The 27,358-nt window shown below is 52.9% G+C and overlaps 2 protein-coding genes across 3 annotated transcripts; both read left to right on the plus strand.

The window, feature by feature from the left end:
* The first annotated feature begins 1,231 nt into the window (after positions 1 to 1,231).
* Positions 1,232 to 12,593, plus strand: LOC124528413 (butyrophilin subfamily 2 member A2-like). 2 transcript variants are annotated; one of them, XM_047102019.1, is made up of 8 exons: positions 1,232 to 1,281; positions 1,723 to 2,003; positions 2,730 to 3,077; positions 8,153 to 8,434; positions 9,753 to 9,953; positions 10,352 to 10,372; positions 10,474 to 10,500; positions 11,620 to 12,593. In XM_047102019.1, the coding sequence occupies exons 2-8, from the start codon at positions 1,733 to 1,735 to the stop codon at positions 12,240 to 12,242; spliced, it is 1,773 nt and encodes a 590-aa protein (XP_046957975.1). In that variant the 5' UTR covers positions 1,232 to 1,281; positions 1,723 to 1,732; the 3' UTR covers positions 12,243 to 12,593. The 2 variants fall into 2 exon arrangements, with proteins under 2 accessions (XP_046957975.1, XP_046957974.1); XM_047102018.1 differs by lacking the exon at positions 1,232 to 1,281 and adding an exon at positions 1,290 to 1,438.
* Positions 12,594 to 14,682: 2,089 nt separating this feature from the next.
* Positions 14,683 to 25,492, plus strand: LOC124528420 (endogenous retrovirus group V member 2 Env polyprotein-like). The gene is given in 2 exon segments (XM_047102029.1): positions 14,683 to 15,097; positions 21,654 to 25,492. A coding segment is annotated over 1 exon segment (1,536 nt). The 5' UTR covers positions 14,683 to 15,097; positions 21,654 to 21,890; the 3' UTR covers positions 23,427 to 25,492.
* The last annotated feature ends 1,866 nt before the right edge of the window (positions 25,493 to 27,358 follow it).

Consider the following 27,358-nt stretch of genomic DNA (forward strand, 5'->3'; position numbering starts at 1 on the left):
CCCCCGCTGCCCCCTCCCCGCCCATGGACTGGAGCTGGTGGGGACGTCCCACCCAGGCCAGGCCAGAGGGCAGGCCTTGCGCATCTGACTGCCCGCCGGGGCATGGCGTGGCACTTAGCTGTTTCACTCGCGCACTGAACATCTGCTGTGTGCGGCGCCCCCCGCTGGGACTTGCAGGGGAGAGGGGGAGAGAGGAATCCCAGGGTGCAAGTTATCTGCGGGGACGTGCAAGGTCCCTAACCTACGATAACGCGGGACAGAATATAGTAACAGGCAAAGCCTCGGGGGTCAGAAGAGTCTGAGGACGCTCCAGACCGGGAACGCCTGGAGTCGTTCTTGGAGGGGACAAGAAGGCGGGGCAGGGATTCAAGAGGCGGAAGTGGAGAAGGATTTGGGCGAGGGAGAGCTGGGCCGGCGGCAGCAGCGGGGTAGGAGGCCAGGGGAGCCGTTGCTGGTGTGTTAGCTGCACAGGTTTGAATCGAAGCAGAAGGGAGTTGGAGGCCTTCGGGGAAGCATTTGGGCCCTTGGGGAAACATGAAGAGATGTGCTTTGGGAAGGTGACTTTAGAACAAAGCTATACAATGGTCGGATTGAGGTCTGCGGGGCATGGGAGGGGGACCCGTGTGGGTGTAGAGGATGTTGGACTCAACCAGACCGACAGAGCGTGACGCCCAAGGAGAAGGCCTTTGTTCAGTGCCACCTTCCTGTCCCCGCTGGTATGTCACCTCCCTGGGGTGACTCAGCATCTCAAACTCGCATCCTTAGCATCTCTCACTCAATAGTTTTTGAATGAATGGCAGGGAGCCCGTAATGGCCACGGCACCTTCTTTACTACCTCTGCACCCCTCCCTGCGATCCCTCCTTCTCTCTCCGGTGCCCTCCTCCCTGCTCCCCACAAACCCAGCAACTGGGACAGATTCCTCTGGCTTTGGAAAGAGGGCTGCTCGTGTTTGCCTCATCACCCCCAACTCCAGCCGCTACACACTCAGATATCTCTCCTGGTGGTTACCTTGCTTTCGGAAAAAAGAAAAGGAAATTTTAAAAGGTCAGCTCATCTCAAAAGGCTGTCTGCAGCAGTGAGATTTTAAAACTGTCTGTGTATTCTGCCTAGTAACTGGTGATCTCTCATCAGGGATCTCAGGGATACTATTGGCTGGGCCCATCCACAGTCGGCCAATCCTGGGCTCTAGACCATTCATTGAGGTCTTGGGACTCTGCGGTCAGAGTGGACCTAGTCTCAGGTCCTGCCGCTGGGCACTCCGCGAGTAATGGAAGGCGAAGGTAAATTTTTTTTGTTTTTTGTTTTTTCTTCTCCGATTTCAGGGCGGTTTGTTCTCTGTTTGTGACTATGAGATTAGACAGAAGACGGACCACAGGAAAATCATCAGTTAGTTGAGCGTCAGAGGAGAAAAGAGAACGCAGAAGTTAATTCTAGAAGGTAGGAAAGGGAGGGAGGAGGGGTAGCGCTACCCCTCTGGGGGCAGGGGTGGGGCGGTAGGTGGGAACCCACTCTGTGGGCGGCGGGGTCCCCGGGAGAGGAGCCGCTGGGGTACCTGGGGTACCTCCCAGCGCACCCCGGGATTCCTGGGGGGTTGGGGGGGGAGGGGAAGGGTATGGAAAAATATCAGGTGACGGCTGAAGAAACTCAACTCTGGCCGGAGAAGTGAGCCGGGGAGGGCGGAAAACTGCCTCCCCGATCATTGTGTCGTTGGCTTAATCCAGGGAACGTCTAATGAGCCCATCCGTCGGGAGATACCTGAACCCGGAGACAGCGTGGGGCGCGCTGACGATCCCCCCGCGGTTACAGGAAAGCTGGACTTGGATCGGAGCTGGGGCCCCGTCTCCTCGGCCGGTCTCTCCACGTCTGGTGCCCCCAGGCCTCCGGTCGGGCGCTGACTCTGCCTGGTCGGTGGCGCTGATGGAGCGCGCGGCCGCCCCCCGCTGCCGCGCGCGGGGCTCGCTTCTCTTCTTGGCGCTCCTCTGCGGGTGTGCCCTGCTCTCAGGTAGGGGGCGCCCCAGCTCCCGCAGCCTTGCAGAGGGGAAAATGCACGCCCGAGTCGGGAGGGTCAAGAGGTATTGCAGTCGGGGTCAAGCACCTTCCATTCTGCACCGGCTCCTTGATTTCACACCAGCGCCGCCTGGTAGGAGAAACACGGTGAGAGCCCCCGAGGCGGGCTGCACGTACAGGGTTTGCGTTTTTGGAGCGGCGACGTTTAAACTAGTGAAAAGAAAACGGACGAAGTGCGCTTTCATAGGGTATCTGGCTTAACTCCAAATGACTAGCGCTATTTGAACTTTGAGCTGATGGGAAATACCTCCCAGTGAGATAGATAACATTTCGCGTTCTAACATCTCCGCATTGCGTGTGCGTGTATCTTGCATTTACAACACATTTCGGTTGGGACTCGCTCGAGTTGAGGCTACACTCCAGGCCCTGTGCTAGACTGGGGGATGGTCCGTGTCTGCAAGCACGGGGTCTGGGAGGTCCTCGGGATGTGCTGTTGGTACTTTGTTCACAAAGGAGAAGCAGCCCCAGGGGCGGAGAACCCCACCGGGTGTCTGGTGCCCAGACCTCGGCTGCTGGGGGCTGCTGGCCCCCAGAATCCGCAGCTCGGGAAGCCCCTGGGCCCTGGGAAAGCCTAAGTCGTCCCCCCAGAGTATCTACTTCCTTTCCTGCCTTCCATATCCGATGGCTGTGCCCCGTCTGATTCCGCTCCTCTGTCGAACAGCCCAGTTTACTGTCGTGGGTCCAGCTGACCCAGTCCTGGCCATGGTGGGAGAAGACACCACGTTTCACTGCCACCTGTCCCCCGAGAAGAACGCCGAGGACATGGAAGTGCGGTGGTTCCGGACTCACTTCTCGCGGGCAGTGCTCGTGTACAAGGGTGGACGAGAGAGAACGGAGGAACAGCTGGAGGAGTTCCGAGGAAGGACGACCTTTGTGAGCGACGGCATCAAACAGGGGAGCGTGGCACTCGTCATACACAATGTCACAGCGCACGAGAATGGCATCTACCACTGTTACTTCCAAGAAGGCAGGTCCTACGATGAAGCCATCATGCGGCTGATGGTTGCAGGTGTGTCCTTTCATTTTGCTCGGTTGCTTTTTCAGTGTCGCTCGCGGGGAAGGTTTCTCTCCTCACCTCAGGCCCGTGGCAGACCAGCACATTTGTGCCTCGAATCCTCTTTAAGCGGGGAAAGTGGCTCCCTCCTGCCCCAGGACCACTGTGGGCATCGACCACCTGCTACGCTGTGGGCATCGGTTCTCGAGACGTAGGCATGGGACTCGGCTACAGCCTTGAGCCAGGGAGAGCGTGCAGCCTGACGTGGGGCTCGATCCCACGAACCTCGAGCTCATGACCTGGGCGGAAATTAAGAGCCAGATGTTCAACCAACTGAGCCACCCCGGCGCCCCTCTAGAGATAATTCTTATGCCTACTCAGAGATCTCTGGGGATCTTCCTTAGTAACTTGTTCTAGAATTTGACATTTTTAGCGTGTAATACAATACACAGACAGAAAAACTTATGAAACATGAATGTACAGATTACCGGATTACTATGAACTGTAACCCATGTGACCGCTACTCATATCAACGAATAGAGCCCTGCCTTCTCCTGACCGGGTGCATTCGGCCCACTATAACAAAATAGCCCATAGACCGGCTTAAGCGACACGAATTAATTTTCTCACAGTTCTTGGGGCGCCTGGGTGGCGCAGTCGGTTAAGCGTCCGACTTCAGCCAGGTCATGATCTCGCGGTCTGTGAGTTCGAGCCCCGCGTCGGGCTCTGGGCTGATGGCTCAGAGCCTGGAGCCTGTTTCCGATTCTGTGTCTCTCTCTCTCTCTCTCTCTCTCTCTCTGCCCCTCCCCCGTTCATGCTCTGTCTCTCTCTGTCCCAAAAATAAATAAAAACGTTGAAAAAAAATTTTTTTAAAAATCTTTTAAAATACTCATTTATTTTTGAGGCAGAGAGAGACAGAGCATGAGCGGGGGAGGGGCAGAAAGAGAGGGAGACCAAGAATCCGAAGCAGGTTCCAGGTTGCGAGCGGTCAGCACAGAGCCCGACGCGGGGCTCGAACTCACGAACCTTGAGATCGTGACCTGAGCTGAAGTCGAAGTCAGCCGCGCTCAACCGACTGAGCCACCCAGGTGCCCCAACCCATTTCTTCTTTCTAGTCAGTTGCTTTTCACGACTGGGAGGGTCAAACACTGACCTTGACCCTTTTCACTCCCCTTCCTGAATTTTCTCCTCAGCATGTATAGCCTTCTGGCGTAGTACGCACTTTGCTTATTCATCCTGCTTATTATGTCTCTTCCACTAGAGGGATTTTTTTTTTTTTTTCCTATTCTGCTCCTGTTGTATGCCCATGTCTGGGGCATAGTAGGTGCTCAACGAATAGTAATTGAATGGATAAATGAACCTGCTGCATCAGGCTCTAGGTGCTGTTCATCATCTCATGCCTGCGCTGTCTTCATTCTGAGCCTCCGATCTGCTTCTTCAACCTTTTCCTGTGAGCCTGTGGTCAGTCCAAATTTTTAATCGTCTTTGATGTGTGTGTTAGTCAGGGCAGGCTGGGAGATGCTCTGGTAACAAGCAGCCCTCAGCACTCAGTACGTGAAAATAACAAAGGTCCGTTTCTGACCATGAAACGTGTCCTCATGAGTCAGGTGGGGCTCGACTTCACAGGGACCTTCCTCGGGGATCTGGAGCTTTGCAGTTCCCCTTGGCAGAGGGACAGAGCTTGGCAAATGCCCTCCTGGCTCGCAAAGCCTCTGCCGGTGAGGGGCGGTATGTTATTTACACTCACATTTCATTGACCAAAGCCAGTCCCGTCCTTCACCGCACAGGAGAGCGGAAACGCAATCCCAACCGTGTGGCCAGGTGAACTGAAAATTTTTGGTGGACGGCACCAGAGTACCTTTTCAGGCTTTTGTCACCGGATTTTTTTTTTTTTAGCTTTATAGTCCAAATCACAACCAGAACCAATCAGGAACTGAGTAACACCAGCAGTTATTCACCACTATATCTCCGGCATCTAGCGGATTGCTTGACATCTAGTAGGTACTTAAAAAATAGTTGTAGGGGTGCTTGGGTGGCTCGGTCAGTTAAGCGTCCGACTTCGGCTCAGGTCACGATCTCGCGGTCCGGGAGTTCGAGCCCCGCGTCGGGCTCTGGGCTGATGACTCAGAGCCTGGAGCCTGTTTCCAATTCTGTGTGTCTCCCTCTCTCTCTGCCCCTCCCCCGTTCATGCTCTGTCTCTCTCTGTCCCCAAAAAAATAAATAAACGTTGAAAAAAAAATAAAAAAAAATAGTTGTAAAATGAATGAGTGGAAAAAAAGAAATTGCTGATATCAAAATTTCAGAGTGGGAAAATTTACCTTTGGGCTCCCTCTCATCATAGACATTCGCAAGTTCATTCAACAAATGCTCAACAAGCCCTTCCTGTGTTCAAGTCACTGTTCCAAGAAACCGAGGATAAATCAGTGAACAAAATACGCGAAGTTTCCTGCCCTCATGGAGCTCACATTCTAGAGAGTGCAGACAGCCAATAAACATGATAATTAATTACACTGGATCTTATATCCTGTGGTGGTGAGCACTGTAGAGAAAAGAAAGCAGAGAAAGGGTTGGGAGTGCTGGGGGGTGGGGGGGGGGGGAGAATGGCCAGAGCCAGCTTCCCCGCAAGGATGGCAATGGAGCAGGAACAGAACGGAGGGGTGAGCGGTGCCCCTCTGGGCAGAGGGACCCGGTGTGAGGCCCCATCTGGCACCGCACCTGGCCCCTGGCGTCTAGATGGGGGACCACGTACTTTGTCACTCACACTCTCTGATTTTGAGAGTAAGAAGCATGGGGACAACTGGAATCCACCAGGGCTGTCCAGCAAACTATGACATACGGACATCCCTTGTCTTGATAAACATTGATTTTGCCTTTTTCCCCCCCTTTGCGCAAATACTGACCGTAGTGAGAGTGACTGACGTGTACAGATGAGTTCATTACAGTGTGATTAATCACCACGCCTGCTGACCCCAAGGGAAAGCCGTGGGAATGGAACCGAGAGGAATCTTGCAGGGTTTCAGAATAGAAGTGGCATTAAAAAAAATTTTTTTTTTTAACGTTTATTTATTTTTGAGACAGAGAGAGACAGAGCATGAACGGGGGAGGGGCAGAGAGAGAGGGAGACACAGAATCTGAAGCAGGCTCCAGGCTCTGAGCCATCAGCCCAGAGCCCGACGCAGGGCTCGAACTCACAGACCACGAGATCGTGACCTGAGCTGAAGTAGGATGCTTAACCGACTGCGCCACCCAGGCGCCCCTAGAAGTGGCATTTAAACCGAGATTTCTAGGAGTTTATTAATAATGGTTTTAAGGTATGATCTCACCGTCGGGGCCAGTGTGTTATATTTTAAAAGAAACATTTGAAGACTGGAAAAGCCTTAAAGATACACATAAATCAATGGCATTTCAGTGGATCAGACCCATGGAAGTAAGGCTTAGGGGACAGTGAGGTCCCCCCTAAATAGGCCTCGATTCACAGAAGGTAGGAGCCCCCATCTTTGTTACTGAGAAGGGCAACCTTGTATGTAGTTAATAGAAAATATTGTGGCAGGAAGATTTCTCACCCTGGTGCTCTGACTCTGTTCACAGCGGCCCTGCGCAGGCGACCGGGATGGGTTTGGATGCGGTGGGAACCCTCTGTCCTTTCCCTGTAAACGCGACCCTGGCCTGGCCTGCCCTGCTCCGAGCTGAATTGTGGAATTGTTTGTGCGTTTCTTGTTTTCTCATTTGGTTAATTGGTTGGCTGGTTTCGTCCTCAAGTCTGTTGTCTAATGCTTGCCCTTACTGAACCCAGTTTTGTAGAATTTCCTTCCAACCTGCCCAATTCTTTTGAGTCTTGTCATGCTTCAGAGTTTCTGTGTGAGCCTTTCCATACGCAACTAGTCTTTGTTTCTTTGTTTCTTTGTTTCTTTCTTCTTGGAAAAAATCGGATGGAGCAGGTAGCACTAAGGCTTAAGCAGCTGCTTTAATTTTGTCTTTTTGCCTCTTAATTTGTCTCAATTTTATCTTTTAATTTGGTGTTTAGCCTGAACAAACGAATTACTTAGAAGTTTGGATGAGACAATGTGGTCCAGCAATAAACTGGAATTTTATTTTGCTGAGTTGTTCTAAAATGGATAAAAATAAAATAAAATAAGATAAAATAAAGTAAAATAAAGTAAAACAGTTTGGATGATCGCTGGACCCCTGGCTAATGGGGCAGAAGTCTCCTAAGACTGTGAGTTTTCAGGTCTTGCATTAGTATTCTCTTTTAAAGATAGAGTAAGTTGAAAAAGTCTGGGCTCAGGCTTTTGTGTGATGTTCTGCTGACATTGAAGATGTGATATTGTTTCTCGAGGATCCCATGAGCATCTAGATCTTTCTACTAGGTAGATGTTGTGGAGGGACTTAAGGAACTCACCTCGCTGACTGAGCCCCCCGGGAGGTAAACTTCCCTGAATCGGGGGAAGGGTAGGTTTCGTATTCTAGTTCTGTCCATTCTCCTAAAATCCAACCACTCCTTATGACCTGCGGTCATGTGAAACCCTAATTAGCCAGGAGAGAAGGGACAGTGTCTCGAGGTCAAAAGCTTCCTAAGACTCTGCTGGCCTGGCAGGTTTCTGTCCTTGTCATGTGATTCTGGAGCTTCGGGAAGCCAATGCTACTGGGAAGTCCTCCCAGGACAGAAAGTGAAATCCTCAACCTGCCTGTCTCAGGCCAGAGTGCACATTGTCACCCAGCAGTGAGCAAACTAACCTCTCTCACTGAATCGAATCGGTCAACGAACACTTAGGAGACAGTCGGATGCGTGCCACTGTGATGGGGTCATAGGTAGAGCACAAAGCAAAGTGCCGTGTCATCCTGTCCTCAGAGATCTCACGATCCATTGGCCTCTTGGTCTCCTGGTGTTCTCTTGCTTCCTTCCCTCTGTCCCTCCCTTCCTTCCCCCCCCTTCGTGGCAAGGGTGCTGTGGGCATAACCAGTTTCTCTGGCCACTGGCCACTGGCCGTCTGTCTCCTTCCCTGGGCTCTCCTCACTGGGAGCTGATCTAAGACACTTTGGCTAAGACACTGTTGTTGCCTTTTTAGCTGAGCCCTGGTCTTTGTCCCCAGGCCTGGGCTCCAAGCCCCTCATTGAAATGAAGGGCCATGAGGACGGGGGCATCCGGCTGGAGTGCACATCCGTAGGGTGGTACCCAGAGCCCCACGCGGTGTGGAGGGACCCTTACGGTGAGATCATGCCCGCCCTGGAGGAGGCTTACACTGTGGACGCCGACGGCCTCTTCACGGTCACCGTGGCCGTGATCATCAGGGACTGCTCTGTGAGGAACGCGTCCTGCTCCGTCAACAACACCCTGCTTGGCCAGGAGAAGGAAACTGTGATTTTCATTCCAGGTTGGTGCCCTGCCCTCTGGAGGCCCATCAGGTGGAGGCAGAATCCTCAGACGGACAGACTGGAGTCTGGGGAGGTAGAAACGTGGGGCCAGGGGTCCTGCGCCCCACGGAGCTGGAGGCCGCTCCCCTCGTCCCAAGGGGAAAACCAAACAGTCTTCTCTGGGGGTCGATCTGGTGGTTTTTTCTCTGCAGCAATTTGTATTGTTTTATTTTTGTTAAAGTGTATTTATGTATTTAAGTAATCTCTGCACCCACCGTGGGGCTTGAGCTCATGACCCCGAGATCAAGACTCACCTGCTCTTTCTGACTGAGCCAGCCAGGGGCCCCTGTGGCCACGTTTAAACACTCAGAACAGTCACAAGTGGACAACGGTATGGACAAGTGGCTACCTACACCCGGAGGTGCTGCCTGGTCTCCCTTCCTGTGGAGGGGTGGGCGGGACTCTATCTACACGCACACACATTCGTCCAACGGATACTTAGCAAGCATCACCTGTGCTCAAGGCCCTGTGCTAGAAAGCAAAGATAAATCAGTGAACAAAATACATAAAGAGCCCTACCCTCATTCGAGAGTAGCAGAGAGCAAGAGGTGAAATAATTAATTAAGCTGCAGACTATATCAGATGACGATAAGTAGCGTAGGAAAATTAATTGGGGGGAGGGAGGGGAGCGCCAGGGGGCATGGGGGAGTTGTAATTACAAAGAGGATGCTCAGGGAAGTCGTCGCTGAAAAGATGGCGGTTGGGCAAGTGAGGAATGAACCGGGCAGATATTTGAGGACCCAGCAACCCAGGAAGCAGGGGCAGCACGTGCAAAGGGCCTGAGGCAGGGGCCTGTCTAGCAGTTTGGGGGAACCCCAAAGGGCAGGCGTGGCTTGTGGGCAGGCGGGGCGACGTCAGTGAGTTGGTCCAAGTGAGATGGGACACACTGCGAGGTTTTAAGCAGAGAAGTGACATGATCTCGCTCCGGCTGCCGTGCTGAGGATAGACTGCAGGCAGTATGGACAGCGGCCCAGAATAGGGGATTGCAAAATCTCAGGCAGGAAGGAAGGGATGGTAGCTCGTGCCTGGTGGTGGCCAGTTAGCTCGGTTCACCCCGATCCTTCCCACGGTGACTCAGGTGTGCTGCCTTTCTGTCGCCTGGGCCCCCAGCCCCGGCGATCGCCGCGGGATGAGCCGGGGTAGGGCCAGGGGCCCTCTCTGGGGTTTCTGAGAGAGAAGGCGGCAGAGCAGGGACCCCAGGGAGCTCTTCCAATGGGGCTCTCTCATCCTGGGGCTCCTTCTTCTCACGACATGGGGCTTTTCGGGCTCCCTTTTCAGAATCCTTGCCCCCCAGCACACTCCCCTGGATGGCGGGCCTCGCTGCCCTCCCGCCTTCTCTGCTGCTCCTCGTCGCTGGAGTCCTCTGTCTCGCCAGGAAAGTCCACCGGGAAAAAGAGGTTGAGAATGAAGAGAGAGAAACCGCATGTCAGGAACTGGGGAAAGAAGATGTGGAAAAAGAGAAAGAACGTGAGATCGGAGGTAAAAGAGCAGGAGGACAGGTCACGGTCACAGGGGGACACAGCTCTGACAGCTAGAAGCCCGGGCACAGGGAGGCCAGAAACGGAGGCGGCAGCAAGGGGCTGGGAACGGTGGCCTCTTGTGACCCGCCCCGCCCTCGCAGCTTGCTCCCACTCTGCGGAGGCCCCGCCACCCCCCTGCACACAGGCCAGTCTTGTGGAACAGAAGCAAACCCCACGAACACTCAGAAGGCCCGCCCCGGGCTCACAGACTGGTTGTGGAACGTTGACAGTCCCATAGGCAGGAGGGGAGGGGGCCCGTGGTGTCCACGAAAGGCCCGTCCTTCCTCGTGTGACTCAAACTCAAATTCTCTTATTTCTTCCACTGAGGACACTCGCGTGCGTCTGTTTATTTTTCAGAGCAACTTCAAGAAGAACTGCGTAAGTGCGGCATTTCCTGACGTGTCCCGTGCCGTCGTCGGTGCTCTGCTCCGTTTGTCCCCCCCTCCCGGAGCTCACCCCTGCCTGTCCCTCTGTTGCAGGATGGAGAAGAACCCTGCTACATGCCGGTGAGCCTCCGACGCTCCCTCACATCCACAACTCCTGCCCACTGGCCAGCCACCGGGGCGATTAGCGCACACAAACTGGGGTGCAGGCCAGCGGGGGGTGGGGGGGCCGGAGTCAGCTCCCTGGCAGTAACCCCTGCAGCCCTGGGTCCCAGCTCTTAAGAAACGCCTTTCTGCTTCCCAGGTTACTGTGTGTCTGGCCTGGGAGGGAAGGGGGGATGGGTGGCCGGGGGGGTGGTGGTGTGGGGACAGGATCCTAATGCCTCATCCCCACGAGCACTGTGCCTCTGCTGGTGTCTCCCCTTGTGCTCCAAAGCGCCAAGGAGTCCAGGCCGTACCAGACCCCATGGTCCTCGGACCTTTCCTCTTTGGGTGAACTTCCAAACTGTCAGAGTCAGGCGTATCAACAACGCGGGGAAGGGAGAAAGTCACTTCAACGCGATAGAAATGTAGCTGGGCTGAGTACCGACAGCCGTGGTGGGGAGCCGTCCGCGGGATGGCAGGGGGCCCAAGCGTTCCCCGTGTCCAGAGAGGTCACCGACGGAGACTTCACACCCGTGTTGATAGAGCAGAAGCAGGGTGGCCTGTGGAGACCTTCTCCTGTCTTTGTCCCCTGTGAAGGATGCCCTTGTGAGTCACTTCAATCAGCTGTCGCCCGGTTAAGCTGGTGGAACACACCCAACCTGCGAAAGGACCTCTTGCCGCCCAGGAATCCGCAGGGAAAAACTGGCCTAAACTGCTTCATTGGGAGAGGGGGCCTCTTGGCTGGTTTAGGCCCCGCTTGGGAACTTCCTAGGTAAAGAGAGTCCCAGACACCTTCCGTCTTGAATAGACAAGGGGGCAGATCTGAGGATGATGACAGAAAGCAGGGGCCACTAACTTCAGTTCATTTGCTAAAGTTCCCCCACTGTTTAGGGTTGTCCCCGGCCTGAGGCAGTGTCCCCTCACTCGGGAGACAGACCAGCCGCCTCAGCAAGTCTGTGAGCCGGCTTCCTGCCCGGGAGCAGGTGCAGGGGGCCTTCCCCACGGGGGTCTCCCACCACCTTCCTGGGCCCTCTCTGGGGTCCGGGAGTAGCACCGTCTCCTGAGACCCCAGACCTAACCGGGAGACTTCCTCTGCAGCTGACGTGGTCCTAGACCCAGACACGGCACATCCTGAGCTGTTCCTGACAGAGGACCGGAGAGGTGTGAGGCGAGGCCCCTCCAGGCAGAGTGTGCCTGACAACCCCGAGAGGTTCGACTGCCGGCCCTGTGTCCTGGGCCTGGAGAGCTTCTCCTCAGGGAGGCACTACTGGGAGGTGGAGGTCGAAAACGTGATGGTGTGGGCTCTGGGGCTGTGCAGAGACAGTGTCGAGAGGAAAGGAGAGGCCTTACTGGTTCCTCAGAATGGCTTCTGGACCCTGGAGATGTTTGGAAACCAATACCGGGTCCTGTCTTCCCCCGAGAAGATCCTCCCCCTGAAAGAGCGCCTTCGCCGCGTGGGCGTCTTTCTGGACCATGACGCTGGAGATATCTCCTTCTATAACATGAGGGACAGGTCACACATCTACACGTGTCCCCGCTCACCCTTCTCTGGGCCCTTGAGACCCTTCTTCAGGCTGGGGTCTGATGACAGCCCCCTCTTCATCTGCCCAGCCTTCACAGGGGCCCGGGGGGTCGCGGTGCCCGAGGGCGGCCTGATCCTTCACAGGACGGGGACCCAGCGCAGCCACCAGGGTCAGTTCCCTGGTCTCGGAGCCAAGTAGAGGGCCCCGGCACCCCTGGCAGGAAACGGGTCATGTCAAGAGCCGCCTCCAGAGGCCTCCTGGACACCGTCTTCAGGCCCAGCCCTGCCTGGCCCTCATCAGGCTGTTGCTTTCCCGACTCACTTGCTGGTGACCACGGGGGCACGGGCCGGTCTCGGAGCCGTGCTGCCACACGGCTCCCAACCTGGAAGAAAGCGGGAGACAGTGACGGGTTTTAACGTCAGCGTGACACAGTCAGCCTGATGCCCGGGCACCAGGCTCTGTGGACTCGGGGTGAGGGACACAGGACCCACTGTAAGGGGAGGGAGACCATAACAGGAGGTCAGGGACGGGGAAGCCAAGCCTGGGGGGTGGGAGGGGACAAGGGCCTGGGTGTTGTCAAGCCTCAGTTACAGCTATGGGGGCTCGAGAGCTGGTGGTCCCGTTTCTATCCCTCCCCCCGCCCCGGAGATTTCCAGATTGCACTCCTAGCCTAGAACTGAGCTGAAGAAAGATGAAAGATGAGGACCCGTGTTGGCCTGGCTCGGGTGTCCCCTCAATAAACTGGGAGTCAGTACTCAGTGACTGAGTATGGCTTAAGGGCTAAGGTCACAGCTGAGCTGGTGAGAACTGCCCCGAGTGGATCGCAAGGTTCAGGTTCAGTGGGCAAAGCAGCAGTTTCCAACGTTTTGACCTCAGGCCACTTAAGTAAGATACCTCAAAAATTATTGAGGACCCCAAAGAGTCTTGCTCACTTGGGTTATTATATCTGTGAACATTTATGGCATTGAAGGTTGAAACTGAAACATTTAAAAACTGTATTTATGGGGCACCTGGGTGGCGCAGTCCGACTTCAGCCAGGTCACGATCTTGTGGTCTGTGAGTTCGAGCCCCACGTCAGGCTCTGGGCTGATGGCCCAGAGCCTGGAGCCTGCTTCCGATTCTGTGTCTCCCTCTCTCTCTGCCCCTCCCCCGTTCATGCTCTGTCTCTCTCTGTCCCAAAAAAAATAAATAAACGTTGAAAAAAAAAACTGTATTTATAATTTATATGAAAATAGCAATAATAAACCAACGATAAGTTAATAGGAAAAACATGTTTTATGAAAAATCACTTGTTTCCAAAGCAAAATAAATGTTATTGAGAAATGTGGCATTCTTTAAGGTTTCTGCAAGTCTAATGTCTGCTTCTCCTAAAAGATGGGCTGCACCTTCACATCTGCTGCTGTACTCAGTGTTGGAGTATCACAAGTCATGTCATCTCGAAAACTTTGAGAGATTGAGAGCAAAAACATTATATGATTATTATTATTATTATTACTACTAATGGGGTCTTGGAGTGGTGGCGGTCTGGAGCTGATGGCTAAGAAAGAATTCTTGACACGTCTTTGGTGCAAAAAGGTGATTTTATTAAGGCACGGGGACAGGACCCGTGCGCAGAAAGAACGGCACTGGGGTCGTGAGGAGTGACTGGTCATATACTGGGGACTTGGGGGAGGTCAAGGTAAAAGGCAGGGAGGCCCCCAGAAGGACTTTCAAATACTACAGGGGGCGCTTAAGATACCGGAGCCCCGGCCACGGTCAAGCTAAGGTTGTTTGTTGTCTCTCTAGTAAGGCGTTAACATTAAGAGGGGAGGGGGTTCCTGGAGAAACGTCAAACTCTGTATTTGCCTCAAGTACTTGTCAGTGGGCCGCAGGTTACACAGAAATTCAATGTTATTTACCAGTTCCTTCTTGCCTTTATTCCCCACATCGCTAGGGAGGGGAAGGTCATGTTGGGGCTCTGGGAAACTGAAAATACAAGTTTCTGAAGATTAGACTCTTGATAAGATTGCCTTTTTCTTGTCCTTTACCAAGACATTTTGTAAACTGATGTAGACTCACGTCCTGCACGACTGTGATCTCTACCGGTTAACCATTTGCATTCCCCTTTCCTTTGTTCTTGGGCAGCCCCAGTGCCTGAGGAATGTCACAGAGATCCCACCTGGCGGTTGGGGGGTAGGGGCGGGGGTGGGGAGGGTGGGTAGTGAGGTGTCGCGGGGTGTCAGCTTGCCTTTGGCTCCCTCATCAAGTAATGCGGGGGCCCCGGGCAGGCGGCCCCCACACATGCTGGTTCTTGCCTCGTCCTCCCGTCTCTGAAAATCCCTCCCTTCCTCTGGGAGGCCCTTCCTAACTTCGCCGGCTAAACTAGCCCGAGATGGAACAGTGGCTGCGTTGGGTCCCCTCCCCCCACCCGGCCCTAACCACGGAGCTCGCTGCTGCTCTGGGCTTATCCCCCTAGAAGAGCGGGCTGAGCTGCACGTTCTAGGGCCCGAGACCTCACAGGAATGCGGAACCAGGATGTTTGCCAGAAAGAACTCAGCACCGGAAACCGGACTACACCGGCCCGCGCCCAGGTGGACCCCGGCGCCGGCCCGTCACCTGCTCTCTCCTCATTGTAATACGCAAATGCAGCCAGGGGTGGAGACCTAACATGCTAATGAGACAGGCGGGGCAGGTGGCGGCGCGTGCTGCCCAGTGCGCCTGCGCGCCAGCTTCTCCCCGCCCCGCAAGCCCGGGCGTTCCGTCTTTCCCGCCTCGGCCGCTTTGCCAACCGCGGGTCGGTGCCGGGGGCCGGCGGGGACTTCTGCGCCTGGCGCCGCGCTGGTGCCGGAGGATAAGCCCCGGGAAGCGCGTCTCTCGGCCTCATGTCGATTTCTGTTTGCGCCGAGAGCCAAAGAGCCGTGGGGTCGGGATCGTACTTTGGCGACCACGCAGGGACCCCGAGAGGGAGCCCCGGTGACGGCCCGAGGACCCGGAGCCTGCGGACCGCGGAGGGAGCCCCTCCTGCCGTGCGACTCACCAGCGGCTCGGAGCTGGAGTCCCGCGTCCCCGCGGCGGTAAGTCGTGCCTCCCGCCGCCGGGACTCTGCCCCTCGTCTCGGGCCGCGCATGCGGCTGCGGGTTTTGCCCGTCTCCCTCTGTCACTGTCACTGTAGTCTGCTTTTCTCGGACGGAGCAAGGTTGTCTGGGCCAGCGTTCCGGGCCGGGTGTCCCCGGTACCCCGACTCTGACCTCCCCGGCGTTGGTCCCCTGCAGGGTCACTGGGAGCTCTCTGGTGGGTTCAGCCTGAGTGTCCCCTGTCCCCTGACTCTAACCCCCAGTGGTGGTCCCCTGCAGGCTCACTGGAGGGCCTCTGGTGGGTTGAGCCCGGCCTGGGTATCCTCTCCGCTGGCTTTCCTTGTGGCTGGTCTCAGTTTCCTGGGTGTGTTTGAAAGCCGGAATTACTTCCAGACTTTCTTGTGATTTTCTTTGGGGTCAGATCTGTGTTCTTTACCTGTTGTCTCTCCGAATGGGGCTGTGGCCCTGAGAACTAACTCTGTGTTGTCTTTGTGTAAGTGTTAACTTCTTAAGTCAGTCTTGGCTTGACCCTGACCATCTTGTCTTCTCTTTGTCTTGTGAATCATCTGGTACCTTTTTATCTTATTAAGAGGGAAGGAGAATTCCTGGTGAGTCAGACTTCGTTCCAGTGTCAGGTTGAAGAAATCCAGACCTTGGTCGGGATTCGGGGGGCCTCAGGGTTAATCTTTTTGTGTACCGGGGAGCCGCCTGGTTTAAGAAATCAAGCTTCTCTGGTCGTACTGGCCTGCTTCTACCGATGGCCCAACCGGGACAAGGAGAGGTCCATTCACACAGAATCACACAGACTTCACCCAGAATCACCCAGGCTTCACACAGAATCATACAGAATCACGCAGTGTGACTCTATCTGCTAGTCAGCTTTCACCTTTTTTCTTTTTTTATAAGTCACCAGGCCCATCCAACTTCCCAACATGTGCAACACCTTAAATGGGACAAAGGACTCCCTTCTAGGATTTTTTTTAAATAATTGGGATCAGGGGTGCCTGGGTGGCTTAGTCGGTTGGGCATCCGACTTGGGCTCAGGTCATGATCTCACAGTTTGTGAGCTCGAGCCCCACATCTGGCTGTGTGCTGACAGCTCGGAGCCTGGAGCCTGCTTCGGATTCTGTGTCTCCCCCTCTCTCTGCCCCTCCTCTGCTTGCACTCTTTCTCTCTCTCAAAAATAAGTAAACATTAAAAAAAAATAAATAAATAATTGGGATCAGTTTAAATTGGATGGTTTGAAGAAAAGGAAAACAAATTTTTTTTTTTTTTTTTTTTTTTTGCGTGGCACTGTTTGGCCCCAATATCTTAGGCGAACAAGAACCAGGAACAGTGGCTCCAAAATGGACCATTAAATTTGTATGCTCGAATTTAAATTTGAATACTATCTTGCAGTTGGATTTGTTTTGCAAAAGATCTCAGAAGTAGGGAGAGACACCAAGACCCCAAATTAAGGAATTCTTGCAGAGTCTCTGTGGCCTCAGATCGTTACCACCGGCACCCCTCTCACTGCTGGGTTGAAACCAGACATTTTATTTATTTACTCATCTATTTAAATTTATATTTATTTATTTGAGAGAGAGAGCGAGCAGGGGAGGGGCAGAGTGTGAGGAAGACAGAATCCTAAGCAGGCTCTGCGAAGTCAGCAGAGAGCCCAGTGTGGGCCTCGAACTCACGAACCATGAGATCATGTCCTGAGTCGAAGTCAAGAGTCGGACGCTTAACCCGCTGAGCCACTCAGGCACCCCAAAACCAGACATTTTATTTATTTATTTATTTATTTTTATAAATTTTTTTTTTTTAACGTTTATTTTTGAGACAGAGAGAGACAGAGCATGAACGGGGGAGGGGCAGAGAGAGAGCGAGACACAGAATCGGAAGCAGGCTCCAGGCTCCGAGCCATCAGCCCAGAGCCCGATGTGGGGCTCGAACTCACGGACCGCGAGATCGTGACCTGAGCCGAAGTCGGACGCTCAACCGACTGAGCCACCCAGGCGCCCCAAAACCAGACATTTTAGACAATCCCCTGTTCTAGTCAAGTGGGACCTAGTACTCCTTTGCAGCAGTCCCATCCCAAACCCCCTCTACCCCTGCGACTTTGACCCCAACAACTTCCCCTCCTTCCTCCAAGGTCTCCCCACCTCCTTATTCATGAGGAGCTTCCCTGCCCCTGCATCCTCCTCCCTCCTCTGGAGTAAGTCCCACTAGCACCCACAGCGCCCACCCACCCACCACAGGCCCCAACTGGATCTGTTTCCCCTTAGGGAAAGGACATACCCGAGGAAGGGATTACCAGAGGTTCGTGTCTTGCTTACAGACCTGGTTCTGTGTAAAGAAAAGTTGGGTCATTTTTCCAAAACAAACAAACACACACCTGACGAGATGTCATCCCAGGCCTTACTGTTGCACCCTAGATGAGGAAGACAGATCCTTAGGAAGGCTGGGGATTATGCTGACAGCCTGGGGTCTTAGGGTCTGCCAATCCAGGGGACGGAGTGCTTGGGGCCGGATGAAATGCTGTCCCTGCTTGGGACCCACAGTAGGATCAGGAGGGCACAACCCCCAGGGGGCAGAGGCACTTTATTACCTGCCTGTCTGAAGGGATGACGAAGTGCCTAGCCAAACCAGCTAATTATGACAAAGGGAGGGAAATACCTCGGCAGAAAGGTTGAGAATCCAGCCGTCTTTCTAAACCACTGATGGACGCCTTCCGCAGACGCCCAAATGGAGACCCAGAGTCGCCGCGGGGAGGTCTTTACTGACTGTGTGCTCTATCGTCCAGCCTGCCTCTGATCTTAGGGGGAAGCTACTGACGTCAGAGGCAGGTTCTCAGTCCCTGCTGTCACCTTTGGTGGAGGAGGCCTTCAAGGTTTTTAATAACTGAGACAGCGCAGAGGAGGCCAGTAAAGACAAGGGTAGCAAAACAGGCACAGGTTCTGGCTGCCCTGCTCAGGGTGACCCCTTGAGGCCCAGAGGCCGTAGCCAGAACCGTCGGAACAAGTGTGCGTAATGCAGGCGGGAAGGCGGGGGGACCTGAGCCTGCCCGCCCCAGAGAGGGAAGGGCACACACGGACTCCCACCCCCGGCCAGTCTCTCGGAAGAGGGGCCGTGCGACCACAAAGAGGCCCCAGGAGCTGCCCGCCCCAGCACCCACCTGACCCCTTACCATTGTACTAGCGGAGCCTCGGTCACCCTTGACGTGGCAGGTAGGAAAACTAAATTCCGTGTAGATACTGGAGCCGCCTGCTCTGCCCTGACCCAACCTGTGGGCCCTTCCCCAAGCGTGACATGTGCTAACTGGGAGAGATGCGGCCAAAGGTGAGAGCGTTCACTTTCCCCCTCGCCTGTGAAGCCAGATCAACTGTTCTACGCATTCCTTTCTGTAGGGCCCGGAATGCTCTGGGGAGAGATCCACGAAACCATTCTGGAGCCGCTCTTTACCTTGAAAAGGGTGATATTAAAATGGAGATAGACCAGAAACTGGGATTTCAGCCGTGGGCACTACTGGATGGTCCCAGGCTTGAGCCGCAGATACTCCTGAGGACAGACAACCAAGTAGACTCACGTCCCAGGGGAGGCAAAACAAAAAAAAAAAGTCTCCCCCATTCAGGGAAAGGTAAAACCTAGTGCAGGGTGTCTAGAAAAAAATAGTTTCCCGTAAAAAGTAAATCTTTAGGAGGAATCCAGCTGATAATTTCAAAATTTCTCAAGTATGGATGGATCAAGCCTTGTCAATCCCCATGTAATACCCCAGTCCTCCCAGTGAGGAAGCCCAGTGGAGAATATTGCTTTGTACAGGATTTGAGGGCCATAAATAAAGCTGTTCTCATACACCCGGTAGTACCCAACCCGTATACTCCGCTTACCCAGGGTCCAGGCGATGCTAAATTTTTTACTATCCTGGACCTGAAGGGTGCCTTTTTCTGCACATCCCTTTATGAGGAGAGTCACTATTTACTCGCCTTCGAATGGAAAACCCCTGATACTCAAGACACTACCCAGCACACCTGGGTGGTGCTTCCCTGGGGCCTTAGAGACACCCCCCACCAATCTATTTGGAAATATAGTGGCAAAAGAGTTACAAGAATTAAAATGGAGAGATGGGATCCGCTTACAACATGGTGATTTGTTAACAGCCAGTTTGACTAAGCAGTCCTCGGACTATAATACCGCAAAAACCTTATGTTTTCTAGCTAACAGAGGATATAGGGTCTCCCCCATCAAAGGCTCACATATCACAACAACACGGCCAATATCTGGGCTTCATCCTATCTCCAGGCACCCATGTCCTGGCCACGGATCCCAAGAGGACCAGCAGCGCCTGCCCACACTGCCAACTAGAAAGCAACTCCGTGGCTTTCTTGACACGAGAGAGTTCTCTTGTATCTGGTTCCCCAGTTACGGCCCTGATGCAAAGCCCCTATATGAGGCCTTGAAGGGGGAAGAAAGGGAACCCCTACAACAGACTGTGTTGGGGGGCTTTTAAAGCCTTGAAAATGGAGCTGGATGGAGCCCCTGCGCCGGAGTTCCCCTATCTGGATAAACATTTTACCTCATCTACCCATGAGAGGCAGGCTTTGGGGGTCCTAACTCAAAAGCTGGACCCTGATCAGAGACTGCTTTTCAAAGTGACTAGACCCAGTTGCACAGGGACGGCCCAGCAGTGATGGCCACATCTCTCTTAGCGAGGCCAGTAAGCTTACCCCGGGTCAGCCTGTCAGGTTCAGACCATGTTAGAAACTAGAGGGCACCACTGGCTGACTGGAGGAAGGCTAACTAAGTATCAGGCCCTCTTGCCAGATTCCCCAGATATTTTGAAGGTCCACTGGACTGCACCCTGCTTCACCCTGGAGGTTAAGGGTCTCCAGCATCAGTATGGAGACAGTAGAGCAGACTTCTAGCAGACCTGAGCTTCAAGACAAACCCCTTGACAATCTGGATATGGTGTCATTTATGGACAGGACACTTGTGGAGAGAGGCATCTGGAAGGCAGGGTACGTGATCGTGAACCTAAGTAGGGTCATTGAGGCCAGAGCTCACCTCAACACTTCATCCGCCCACAAGGTTGAACTGATAGCCCTAATTAGGACCTTGCAGTTGGGGGAAGGAAAAAGATGAAATCTCGACACTGATTCAAAATATGGGTTCCATGTACTACATGCCCTCGCGGTCGTCCAGAAAGACAGGAAAATGTTAACAGCGAGAATTCACCAATAAAACGTAAGGACCCAATCTTCACTCTTGTAGAGGCAGTACAGCTTCTCGTTTAGGTGGCCATAGTCCATTGTAAAAGTTGTCAGAAAGATGGGACCTCTGTAAGCAAAGAAAATAATAGTAAGGCTGACCGATCAGCTGTTCACAGTCCATGGAGCACAAAAACCAGATCAAATTACCACCTTGATGGTTGGCTCCTCTGAGTTCCCCGGCCACCCTCAGTGCTCCCTGCTGGCATGGGAGGACACAGAGAGACAGGGATATACAGAATAAAGTGCTGGTAGCTTATGAGAGAGGACAAAATTCTCATTCCAGAAGCCCGACAAGAAAAGCTCAAACATTGACATGATGCATGCCACCCATTATGGCAGAGATGTCCAATGGGACTTGGTGCAAAAGGTCTTTCTAGGTCAGGGACTTAGACAATAAAAGCAAGTTACCCTTGCCTGTGACTTCTGCACCCAAAATAAACCACAGAGCCGTCCAGTCTATCCCCGCTTCTCATGCCGGTCCAAGGCCAGGGGGCATTTCCTGGGGAAGATTGGCAAGTGGATTCTACCCAGATGCCATCACAAGCAGGCTACAGACATTACCTCGTGTTTGTTGACATTTTTACCGAATGGGTATAAGCCTTCCCACCCGGGTCTGGGAAGGCGACTGAGGTCTGTAAATCCCTCCTCAAAGGGAATTCCCGAGTCTCTCCAAAGTGGTAACGGGCCTTCTTTGATGGCTAATGTCACCCAGAGCCTTTCAGCAGCCCTGGGAATAAGTTACAAATGACATGCTCCCTGGCACCCCCATTCCTCAGGGAAGGTAGAAAAGATGAATCCGACCCTTAAAAAGATGCGAGCAAAACTCTGTCAAGAAACTGAAGAGCCTTGGGTCAAATTGCTTCCTCTCACACCACTCAGGATTCCCACCGCCCCTAAGACTCAGCGCATTTGAAATGACAGGAGCGACCCTTCTTCCAGTGAAATGACATGGGAGACCCTTCTTCCAGCCCGTATTCCACCACGCGGGAAGATAAGCCAGAACTTGCGGCCTTTGATTACTTTGTTTGGGCTGAGTGCTAAGAGCCAGTTGGGCTTCTGCTAATCATAGGCTGCCGGCACCCCTAGGGGTGATTTAGAAGAGCCCTCCCCTCTGCAAATTGATCCAGGGGGTCAGGCCTTCCTTCCAAGTTGTAAGGAGGGCTCCCCAGAAGAAAATCAGTTGCTCCCCAAGTGGCAAGGTCCTTACCAGGTGATTTTTAGTCACTCCAGTGGCAGTTAAGCTGCAAGGAATCCCTAGCTGGGGACATCTTTCCAGGCTAAAATCTTTTTCTCCTGGACCTCCTCAGAAACGCCTGGAAGGCCTGGAACCATCTTCCTCACGTGAGCCTGTGGGAGACCTCAGATACTTGGTTCCAGAAGCGAGCCTCAGAGTCAGATAAGTGATTCTATCTTGGTGGATTGGTTTGCTGACGTTTCTTTTTGTTGCCTCTGTTTTCCTTTTTCTTCTCTGTGGGTACATTTCGGGGCACTCCACTCTGGCAAACACCTGTTCTGCCCCTGCTGGGTCTAGAAGACCAGAACCAATGATGGGTTGCATAATGTGGGCCCTTCTCTTGGCCCTTCTCCTGGGGATGAGTTGGGAAGGAAATAACAAAGGGAGGGAAACTTGGGGAGAAAATTCAATTGTCAACTTCTCCAGCATCGTGGCCTCGGGAAATAATCTCTCTAACTGTTGGATCTGCCATCCCGGCCCACGGGATGGGGTTCCTAAGCTCCAGTTCGAGCCTACAAACGAGGATGTGCCTCTCACTTTGACTTCCGGACCCATTAGGAGCACACCACTCCTGGTGGCGGAACTCAAGGACCGCGAGGATATGACCTGTGTGACACTTACAGACACTTGGAACCAAACTGGGCTCCAGGTTAAGCGCCCTCTTCTCTGTAAAGAACAGGGGCGGCCCTGTTGCCCCTGCGAGACCAACACCTGCCTTACCAGTGCGGGCAGCTCGCCCTCCATTTATCCCATGTCCTTTTCCATTGCAAGCTCTTCGTGTGTCCCCAACCAGACTCACTGGTGTGTGGACTCCTCTCTGCTTCCCCCGGGCGACCAACCTAACTTCTCCTGTACTCACTGGAAAGGAACAGCAACCCCTTCCTGGAGGCTCACCTATCAGACCCCATCTGCCTTCGATAGCCACGAGGGAATAGAGGAGGACGCAGAGCTAGGTGGGGGGCCGATGGACGGAGGGCCCCTGTCCCCCAGGTGCAAGAGCACACCTAAGTGGGGTCCCCTTTTACGAAGTTGGTTTAATTCCTCTTCAGCCCGCCGGGCCTGTGCCCCCCCTGGATATCTGTTCCTCTGTGGGCCGCCACAAAATAAACTGCCCTATGAAGGGAGCCCCGATTCCTCCTTCTCCTGGCCTCTTCGGGCAGTGGCCTACGCGTGTTTAGATAATGTCCACTTCCGGGGACAATGCACTGTGGGACGACTGGGCCCAGAAGGATTAGGCGCCACTATATATAACGTCACCTCCCAAGGCAGACGTAAGAGAGCACTCGGGCTTATCTTGGCGGCAGCTGGAGAAGCCACGGGACCGGCTGCCCCCCGGGAGGGCATTGCCTATCATGAGACGACCTTAAAAAGCCTTACCCAGGTCATCGAAAACCTGGCCTCAAGCGCTGGCGACACCTCAGAGGGCCTCCAGGAGTCCCTAGATTCCCTTGACAATAGGTTAGCTGTAGATTATCTTCTGGCCACACAAGGGGGTGTCTGTGCGGTAGTCAACGACACGTGCTGTACGTACATCAACGCCTCTGGGGAGGTCGAACTAAATACCCAGGAGATTTACAGACAAGCCAGATCGTTGCATGGGTTCAAGAGCCCCAATGCCCAAACTATATAGGACTCAGAGGTTGTATGCCTAACATTGCCCGATTCCGTTCTTTCCTGGGCCCTCTTGTGGCAAAAAATTCTTCTGTTACTATTCAGACCCTACCTCCTTAATCTTTTGGTTAAGTTTGAGTCTTCTAGAGGACGGCAGTTTCTTGTCAAACAGATAGTGGCACAAGGGCCCCACCTATCCAGCCCCAAGAGGAACAAGGCCCTTACAGGTCGTTAGAGCAGTCAGCGGGAGAGTTTTACTCCTCCTGGTAGGACAGGGACGACGCCCCGCTCAGCAAGAAGCAGTTTCAGAAGATGAGACCTTCGGCCCCTCCTCCTTAGGAATAAGGAGGGTAAAATCTCTCCGGTGGAGGTGGGGAGGGGTGAGGTAGACCAGGGGCTGTGTCTGGGACCCCCCCCCTCCCCGCCCTAACCACAATGCCCATTGCTCTGTGCTTCTCTGTGCTTTTGTCACCTTAGGAGAAAAGGCTGAGAGCTACATGCTTTTGAGCATTATATCTCATAGGGATGCGGGGGCAGGATGTTTTCCAGAAAGAACTCAAATGAAGAAACCAAACTAAACCAAGCCTGTGCCAAGATGGACCCCAGCACGGACCCTCACCTACTTTTTTCGTCGTTAGAATACCAATAATCCCGGCCGTGGGTGGATACTTAACATGCTAATAAGACACGTGCTGCGGAAGCATGTTCTGTCCACTGCGCCTGCGCCCCAACCCCCTTTGTCTCCACCTCCACCTGCTGAGATGTCCCTCCTTCGCCGCTTCAGCCCCCTTGCAGGCTTTGCCGGCCTTTGTTCCGGGAGCCGGCTGGGGACGTTTGTTCCGCCGCCGTCTCTCTGGTCTGGAGCATAGACCCCCAATAAACGCCGCCCGAACCTTTTCTTGGCGTCGTGTCAATTTCTGTTTTTGCGGAGAGCTGGAGAACCCTGGGGTCCAGAACAGTCCCGCCGGGTTCCTCTTTCTTGGCTTTCTCAAGTCCCGGTCCCTGGTGATGTGGATGTCTTTTTACTTGTTTACTTGTTAGGGAGGGTATTTTTCATATGGGAGATTTGCTACCTGCTTTCAGCGGGACGGAGGAGGGTGTGAGTGTCCTTGCACTATTTCCTAGGTAACTTATTTAATTAAGATCATCAATATTGCCAGAGTGATACCTGCCCTTTCTCTCTATACCATTGTAGGGGAGACAAAACTTTACCTCTTCCCATCTTAGGTTTTTGCCTAGGACTCTTAACGAAAACACTAACGAGAGAAAAACAGTTCACTCACACAGTGCACATCACAAGGGAAACCTAAATGAAAACAAACTCACGATGGTAACAAAATTCCAGCTTATTTTCCATCTTCAATAAAGGAGAGTACATTTGCAGAGGTGATAGGACAAAGGAAAACAATTTTAGGCCCCAAGGCCAACAAGCTGGGAAGGTACTAATAAGGGAGGAAAGTAATGGAGAATGGTTGGTTTGGAGATTCTCCTGGTTCCTCTCTGGGCTGATAAATGTCAGTCTCCAGTAAACTAATTTATATCTTGCCTTTAGGCAAAACAGGGGGAAAGTAAAGAACTTTTCCTGTGTTGGCTGCCTTTTTTTTTTTCTCTGACTCAAAAACCTTTTGTTTAATTTACACAAAAAGCTACTAAATACAAAAAGTAGTTTAAAACAAAATAGTTTGGTTTTTTTTTTTTCCTGGCAGAATTTAAATGCACATAATGGATAATTCTGAAGTAAATGCATTTTCCCCACAGTGTTCAGGACTAAAATTCTACTGAAATCTTTGTTGGCCCCTTCTAGATTGCCTTCAGCTCAAAATAATTTCTGTGACAAAATAGTGTATTTTGGGTGGCCTGTTCTACTTTTCATCATTAAAATGTCTAGGGCCTTTTTTTTTTTTCCTCCCTTACGTCTAAAACTGATTCTCTGCTCAGTGGTCATCACATGCCTGAGACTTCTCATTTGGGGAATATTATTTTGGAAATGAAATGGCGTGGGAGGCACCCAGAGGGGAAGGCTGAGGTTGATTCCTGTATATTTCACCAGATGAGGCTGCTCAGCAGGGTGTTTGTGCCTTGTGGGCATTTAAACCTCAGACATGCTTGAATTCCATAACCCTTTAAGATGACTTCTAGTCAAAAGTCATCCCCGTCTAGAGTCTAGAACTATGATTCTAGGCTTTTCAAAATTGGAAGGGATTCAGGGTCCCTGGGGAGCTCAGCTAGAGCAGCAGGTGACTCTTGTTCTTGGGGTTGTGAGTTTGAGCCCCACATTCGGTGTAGCAGTTACTTAAATAGATAAAGAAACTTTTTTTTAATTGGGAGGGAGGGGGGTGCCTGGGTGGCTCGGTCGGTTAAGGTTATGTTGGGCTGTTGATTTCGGCTCAGGTCATGGTCTTGTGGTTCGTGAGTTTGTGCCCTGCCTTGGGCTCTGTGCACAGAGCCTGCTGGGGATTCTGTCTCCCTCTCTGTCTGCCTCTCCTCTGCTCGCTCTCTCTCTCTCTCTCTCTCAAAATACATACATATGTAACATTGGAAGGGATTCTAAAGGTTATAAAACCCCAGATATATTAAATAATACATAAATAAATAAAACCCCAAATACCTTTAGATCTGAAGGAGAATGTGGGCTCTGAGAAAGCAAAATCAGGTATGACAGCTGCTTCCCAGAACGGACAAGACCACTCCGGGATTGTGACGGAGTGAGACAAGTCCCCTGTGTAATCATGTTCGGCACGCAGACACAAATGCAACACCACAGGCAAACCACAAGAACGACCACACGTCCCCGTCTCAGCTAACCGCTTCTTTACCCATTACAATTTCAGCCCACTCTGTTCCTCCATGTCCTAATAAACATCAGAATATTCAGTCCTGCCACCAGTCCCCCGATTTCCAGCGGCATTCATCCAGAGCAACCCTTCCCTCTTTGACCCTCTCCCAAACCCCCACCGCAAACTGAAATCCTATAAACCCCTCCCACCCCTCTCACTGAGACACCCCAGCTCCCAGCCTCCCCACAGGGTGTGAGATCTGTGCTGCGGTAACAGGTACCATCAAATTTAACTGGGTTTGGCCACAGGTCCGCCTTGGCTGCTGGGCTCCAGCGTGGCCACGGACAGGGCAGAGCCCCTATCGGTCTCCCAGCCCTCCTACCCATCCATCCCAAACTTGGCTGCAGACTTTCACTTAAGTTCCCTAGATACAGCAACCTCTCTTAGCAAGTGAAGCCAAAAGGAACTTCCTGCGGATTTCTAAGAACATAAACTGCAACAAGAAGCATTCCTTGTTTGTGATGTATTGATAGTTTTTCGGTAATCAAGTATTCACAGAAGGGAACAGTCACTCCACTGTACGATTCTCAAGCACATTCCCTCCTCCTTCCCACGTCTTAACTCAAATCTCAATTGCTTTAGTTCTGTTTATTTTCCAAAGAAATTCCTACAAGAGCTTGGAGAATTCTGGGGTTCTCCCACATGGTTCCATCAATAAGGCTTTGCATCTCTTATAAAACCATAAAACCTCCCTGTTACTGCAGAACGCAAAGAGCGCAATGGTACGCACATCAGCGGATCTTCATTTCTCTGGGACTCTTTGCCTCTAACTGCGTTGGCCCTTCCATAAGGTTACGGCTACATAACCATGGAGTTGGGAAGAGTGAAGAAAAGTGACCTATCTGTAGTGGTGATGTAAAAGAACTGTATCAGGGTTCTCCAGAGAAGCAGACCCAACAGGGTAGATACAGACATCTGGAAAAAGATGTGTTACGGGGGACCAGTTCATGTGACTGTGGAGGCAGAGAAGCCCCGGCCTCTGCCCCCCACAAGCCGGAGCCCCTGGAAAAGTGCTCCAAACCCCGAGGTCTGAGCACCAGGGAGCCAGCGTCTGAGGGAAGGGACAGCTGGACATCCCGGCTCAAGCAGGGAGCGAACACGCTTCCTCCGTCTTTGTTCTACTCAGCCCTCAATGGATTGGGTGATGCCCGTCCACGTTGTTGAGGGAAACCTGCTCTACTCTGACTGCCAGGTCACGATCCCGGGGTCATGGGCTCAAGCCTCTCGCCGGGCTGCGTGCTGAGCATGGGGCCTGCTCGAGATTCTCTCCCTGCCCCTCTCGCCCGCTCACTTGCTCCTCTAAAAAATGAAAAATAAACTAGTTTTAGAA

This window comes from Lynx rufus, unplaced genomic scaffold (assembly GCF_022079265.1).
Source record: "Lynx rufus isolate CCGP_SWC_20201006 ecotype Redwood Valley unplaced genomic scaffold, mLynRuf1.p SCAF_6, whole genome shotgun sequence".
Lineage (NCBI taxonomy): Eukaryota > Metazoa > Chordata > Mammalia > Carnivora > Felidae > Lynx > Lynx rufus.